The following is a 6355-nucleotide window of genomic DNA, read 5'->3' on the forward strand; positions in this document are numbered from 1 at the left end:
GAGAGGCAGCAGCGCCGGCCCCAGTTGGGAAGGCGAAGGGGAAAGGGAAGGTTGATGCGAAGGCGAAGGGGACGAAGCGGAAGGTGGGTTTCTTGAATTCTATGTCTGGGCCTTTGGCATGACCAATTCAATAGGTCGATGAGAAGGCGGAGAGTAGCGCTGGTAAGAAACCAAGGAAGAAATAGGCGTCACCTACTGTTCCTTTCCCGTCCGACTTGTTTGGGTTTCGGTATTTTTATTTCCTTGTCGGCTTTGTATATCTCTTGCAGTTTATTTTTTGCAGTTGCTATTCATCTTCTTGCGCAGGCTCCTAAAAGCATTGCCCTCGTCAACCTAATTATAGTCAGTGGTAACCATGTAGCCGTAACCAGTAAGTTACTTGCGATCACTTCAGACCCAATTCTCTGTTAGCCCTCCCAAGATTGGCGACTAACTAGCGGATATGACCACCATCTGCATGAAGACGCGAATTCACTGCACGTCCAGCGCGACTATTCACCAACACCTGAAAATTATGACGAGGAGAAAAGATATCATCACTACCAGCGGGAAATATCACGCTCGCACGAAGCACATCGACATAATCATTTTACCTGCTTCGTCATTTTCTCAAGCCTTCACGGGCGGTATGACCGCCCAAAGGCAAAACACACTACAGCAGCACTGGACTGTCTTCAAATTGAGCGGGAGTGTCAGAATAAGAGTAAGGAACTTTCAAAAGTGCAAGTATTCATCAAGTAAACACCGTTAATTTACGCTACAAGAGGTCACATTGTATAAGCTTGGACAAAGAACAAGACTTGAACTGGTCTTCAGCATTCCCTTGTCGCCCAACAAGAATAATGTCCATTCTCTCGTGCAGCACCAGGAGTGGCAGATTGTCGAAGTTTCTTGGCTATATCTAAAGGAGTTTCATATAACGACTTCCAACCATAAGATGCCTGCAAGAGCGCTTCCCAAACACCCTTTTCTTTGATAGGTAATAAAACGTCCGGGGAGAGACCAGCACACCAGATCTCATAGATGACAGCCCGGTAACTTGCAGATGCATTCTTGCGGACAACTTTGAGCAAAGGCTTCTTTGCTGCCAAAGCAAAGACAATCTTTATTATGGGTACAGCGCACCCTTTGTCCTCCAGAATATTGAGGTTGTGAGGATTCATGGCATCGAACAATTCCTGTTGAGGTTGGGTACCGTACGCTGAATCATTTTTGACTTGAATGAGAACTAGTCCTGCATTCCCAATCTCCAATTTTGTACCGTTCTTTAGGAAGGCATTGATAATGTCAACACCATTTTGGTTGTTCGCGCATAAGACTCCTGCTCCTCGACCTATCAATAACAAGAGGGAGGTGAGGTCAATAGCCTTGAATTCGTGCACCTTGACGAAATGTGAAAAATGCATTTTTGCTTGGGGAAAATCGCTTGCAAGCTTGTGTAGTTCTTGAGCAGATTTTTCAGAGCAATTGAAAAGCCCCCCCAAAAAGAAATCAGCCAGGCTGAAGAAGCGGTTTCCTTTCTCTGGGTTGCCGTAAATGCTGGGAAGGCCGACTGTTGCATCTCGCGCAAGAGTTAGAAGTAATAGAACTAAAAACTCCCCGCGATCTCCTTTCGAGATCGCAAAGCCCTCCATCACCGACTTCAGTGCATCTGCTGCATTGAATGAATGATCCCGCGTCATGAGAAAGTAAGCAGCCTCTGACAATATCGGTTCAGAGGAAGATGCTGTCGTCATTGTCTGACAGGCTCCATCGATTTTGAGGCACACGCGCATGTGCCCTTCGACTTGTTTTCTCTCGTTCGACTGCTCAATGTAGTTGGTAGACTGGAATTCGAGTGGAATTCGCTGAGCCAGGCATGCTAGTTTTTGATCATCTGAAAACTTTTTTACAAATTCTTCTGCCATGAGTTTTGCAGCAGCAAAAATGAGAATGTCACGCTTGACATCATCTGAACCCGCTTGCCATCGGGTTGCAAATCTATCATAGTTTCATAGGTAACAATTATTTTGGAGGTAAGAGGGATACATACAGGGGCCGACCCATGGAGCAGATATGCCCAGGAGACGTCAAACACTCAAGGTTCCAATCCCCATTAAGGCTGATTTTGTGAGCGAAAGGATCAAATCCCAGATCTGTGAGTGGCTGACCCGGAATCAAGTCGCCCTTGATTATGCGTTTTGAAAGATCATACTCCGCCGCTGGTGTGAATTCGGAGATCTTCCCAGTTGTTGAAAGGAAAAGCGAGAATACAGAAAGGGTGCGAAATGATCGGAGGAGTTGCCGCACTTGATAAAAGACAGACCACTGTTCTTCATTCTCAGAACCCTTCCGCTCTGCAATGGTATGCGCTTCATCGAACGCCAGTATGATTAAAGGTACTTCGTCTGCCTTCTCTCCATCAGGTCTGATGTACAGCTCCTTTAAGAAATCGCATAGCAGCGTGAGTGCCAACTTGGCAGGGGTAGGTTGGGAGTTGGTACGAGCCATCTCAGCAGGCTCTGCAGATGCGCTCTGGGGCTAGCCAAAGGTCTTCGTCAGGACAAGTGACACACTCAGATGTGACATACCTGTGGAGGAGCTCTTTTTAGTTGAGATGCCTTGTAAAGAACTTCCTCGTAGAAGTGTTTGTGATATTGATTGTGGGACTGCATTGTTTGTCCCTCCGTCATGCGCTTCCTAAATTTACTTGCAACATTACTGTAATCACACCCCTCATACTCCTCCTGCTTAAGGGTTTCCAGGGTGTGAGTAAAAAGTGCTTCGAAGAACTTGTCAGCGCGATCGAAGGCTTCGTTCTTGGATGTCACCGAGGTTAAGTAATCTCTGAGTGCACCGTCTGCAGGTGGATAACCTGAAAAAAAGATAGGTATAATGCAATACCCCAAAACAATAACCGGACGCACCAGTTGTGTGCGTCCCGCGAAGGTTCATGGTAATGACGAAACATGTCTTCGCCAGTTCGTCCGTCATCCTCGACTTCCCCATACCAGAGGACTGGACTATGGAGGCATAATTGGCATAGACTTGGGGTGCACTTTTTCTGTTGTAGTTAACCTTGATGTGGGCCCAAAGACCAATTGCAGCGTTGCCCTTGTATTGGTACTCCCAAGATTTCTGTGTGGCTGGAGGCCGAGATGAAAGAAGATGTGATATACTGAACTTCAATGAACTTACCCCATTCTTGTTCTTCCTGGTTACCACGAGGACGAACGACATTCAGCCCCTCAGGCGCCACAGCATTATCCACAAAGTTCAGCAGTGCTTGCATATGCAACAGAGTGGATGATTAGAAGAAAGCCATGTTTGACGTTTCACGAACAAAACTTACGAGAGTCGAGGAGAGGTTGGAGCCTGCATGCCTCCCAGGCTGACCGTAAAGAGATGATCAGCTCAGGATGTGCAGAGACGACTTTCTCAAGTTCGCCGGTGCCCTGGAATTTGCGTTTGAAGTCTCCACTCATCTCCATTATCCAGAAGATGATGGCTGCCGCTTTCTTGTTGCCAATTTCCTCCCCTAAATTGAATATGTCATACGCACTTGTAAATAAGTTTTTTTCCCGCTCATGATCAGCAAAGTTATCAGAAGACAGGAGCTGTCTCTTGGGGTGTGGACTGAAAGCTTCTGACTCTGAGAGTCGCTTCGACATGACTGGGGGTCAAGTGCGGTGTGTTGACTGTGGTGGGGAGTGAGGAAAGCCACTTCGCGCGCGTTCGGCAAAGCCGAGACGTGCAGAGCCTAGAAAAGGTATTTGTGGGGATAATGAGGCCTGCTAAGATGGATAGCCCGTTCGGCAAAGCCGAGGCGCGCAAAAACTAGATTAGAGACGACGGAGGGAAACAACGAAGAAACAACAGGATCGGCGCTTGGGCGATGACTAGTCACTTTCGATAGGAGATTGTTTGATCTAAGAAGTGTGTGCAAATTGAATGTGTCACGATGCCGACGCGTTATGTCACCTCCCAAGTCACAGTCGCGTCCCCTACACTCCCTCCCTCATACAATGGGTATCAAAGGCCTCACAGGGCTCCTCTCCCAACATGCGCCCAAAGCCATAAAAGAAATTAAAACACTCTTCGGACGCAAAGTCGCCATCGACGCCTCCATGTCCATCTACCAATTCCTCATCGCCGTGAGACAGAAGGACGGCGAGCTCCTCACGAACGATGCGGGTGAAACGACGAGATATCTCATGGGCTTGTTTTACCGCACGCTTCGAATTGTGGAGAATGGGATCAAGCCTGCGTATATCTTCGATGGGAAGCCGCCAGAGTTGAAGAAGGGTGTGGTGAGTTTTCTTTTAAGTTTGCTGGGCATGCAGGGACTGATGTGTTTTGGTGTAGCTGTCGAAACGGCTTGAGAGGAGGGAGGAAGCCAAGGAGGAGGGAGAGGAGGCGAAGGAGACTGGAACTGTTGAGGATGTGGATAGGTTTTCACGGCGGACTGTTAAAGTCACCCGAGAGCATAACCAGGAGTGTCAACGGCTTCTAAGGCTCATGGGGATCCCCGTTGTTATTGTACGCGCTTTACCTCTCTTCTGACTCTCATATTCAGCATGTCCTCTAGGCACCCTCAGAAGCAGAAGCACAATGCGCTGAGCTGGCGCGGGGAGGGAAGGTATACATTGCGCTCTACGTACGCTGCCTATTCTTACGCGCAATGCAGTACGCTGCAGGCTCAGAAGATATGGACACGCTCACCTTCAACGCGCCCATCCTGTTCCGACATTTAACTTTCTCAGAGGCGAAGAAGCAGCCTATCAGCGAGATAAACCTCAAGGAGGCCCTCGAAGGGCCTCTCTATTCGTTTCCCACCGTACGCTAACCACCATTCCAAGTTTATCGACCTCTGTATCCTCCTTGGATGCGACTACCTAGAGCCCATCAAAGGCGTCGGTCCGAAATCCGCACTTAAGCTGATACGTGAGTATGGAGGACTGAAAGGCGTCGTGAAGCACTTGAGAGAAAAGTGAGTTTTTGTCACCACGCACAGGTTCGTTGCTGAATCTCTCTCAGAGCCGCCACACAAAAAGCAGCTCAGGCTGCCGTCGAGTCAGACGAAGAGTCCGAGCATGAAGAGGAAGACGAGCCAGCGCCAACGTCCGACGTGGAGATGCCTGACCCGGTCGAAGAAGATCAAGACGGGGAAGAGGAAGCAGAACCAAAATCATCCCAGGCCACGCCAAAGAAGAAGAAAGCTAGCTCCAAGACGAAGGAGAAGAGTAAAGCCACTGTGAAAGGCAAGGGAAAAGGAAAGGGGAAGGGCGGTGGTGGAATGCAGATTCCGGAAGAGTGGCCTTGGGAAGAGGCCAAGAAGATTTTTAAGAGGCCTTCGCACGTTCACCGAGATGTGTGCTGATTCATTGTTGTTCAGCTGGAATGGACCAATCCCGACGTTGACGGCCTCGTCCAGTTCCTTGTTAACGAAAAGGGGTTCAAGTGAGCTGTCTTTGTTTCCCTCTTCCAGGATACCATTGCTGATCCCGTTTTTTTTTTTCAGTGAAGATCGTGTGCGCAAGGGCGCTGAGAAACTTCAAAAGTTCCTTAACAGTAAACAGCAAGGACGGCTCGACGGCTTTTTTAGTGTAAAGCCGAAGGAGAAGGCAGCAGCGCCGGCCCCAGTTGGGAAGGCGAAGGGGAAAGGGAAGATTGATGCGAAGGCGAAGGGGACGAAGCGGAAGGTGGGTTTCTTGAATTCTATGTCTGGGCCTTTGGCATGACCAATTCAATAGGTCGATGAGAAGGCGGAGAGTAGCGCTGGTAAGAAACCAAGGAAGAAATAGGCGTCACCTACTGTTCCTTTCCCGTCCGACTTGTTTGGGTTTCGGTATTTTTATTTCCTTGTCGGCTTTGTATATCTCTTGCAGTTTATTTTTTGCAGTTGCTATTCATCTTCTTGCGCAGGCTCCTAAAAGCATTGCTCTCGTCAACCTAATTATAGTCAGTGGTAACCATGTAGCCGTAACCAGTAAGTTACTTGCGATCACTTCAGACCCAATTCTCTGTTAGCCCTCCCAAGATTGGCGACTAACTAGCGGATATGACCACCATCTGCATGAAGACGCGAATTCACTGCACGTCCAGCGCGACTATTCACCAACACCTGAAAATTATGACGAGGGGAAAAGATATCATCACTACCAGCGGGGAATATCACGCTCGCACGAAGCACATCGACATAATCATTTTACCTGCTTCGTCATTTTCTCAAGCCTTCACGGGCGGTATGACCGCCCAAAGGCAAAACACACTACAGCAGCACTGGACTGTCTTCAAATTGAGCGGGAGTGTCAGAATAAGAGTAAGGAACTTTCAAAAGTGCAAGTATTCATCAAGTAAACACCGTTAATTTACG

General features: G+C 48.4%; 2 protein-coding genes across 2 annotated transcripts; one reads left to right on the forward strand and one right to left on the reverse strand.

Annotated features, from left to right (window-relative positions):
- Positions 1-812: 812 nt before the first annotated feature.
- Positions 813-3650, reverse strand: LACBIDRAFT_335978 (uncharacterized protein; the record flags this gene model as incomplete). The annotated part of the gene is made up of 7 exons (XM_001890895.1): positions 813-1980; positions 2033-2520; positions 2571-2854; positions 2907-3125; positions 3178-3264; positions 3332-3517; positions 3542-3650. 7 exons carry the CDS (start codon positions 3648-3650, stop codon positions 813-815), a joined length of 2541 nt encoding a protein of 846 aa, XP_001890930.1.
- A 354-nt stretch (positions 3651-4004) lies between these two features.
- Positions 4005-5914, forward strand: LACBIDRAFT_192371 (uncharacterized protein; the record flags this gene model as incomplete). Its single annotated transcript, XM_001890894.1, has 10 exons — positions 4005-4289; positions 4345-4518; positions 4568-4636; positions 4667-4816; positions 4839-4969; positions 5017-5222; positions 5253-5350; positions 5375-5439; positions 5501-5681; positions 5733-5914. The coding sequence occupies 10 exons, from the start codon at positions 4005-4007 to the stop codon at positions 5781-5783; spliced, it is 1410 nt and encodes a 469-aa protein (XP_001890929.1). The 3' UTR covers positions 5784-5914.
- Positions 5915-6355: the final 441 nt, after the last annotated feature.

This window comes from Laccaria bicolor, genomic scaffold (assembly GCF_000143565.1).
Source record: "Laccaria bicolor S238N-H82 LACBIscaffold_215 genomic scaffold, whole genome shotgun sequence".
NCBI lineage: Eukaryota > Fungi > Basidiomycota > Agaricomycetes > Agaricales > Hydnangiaceae > Laccaria > Laccaria bicolor.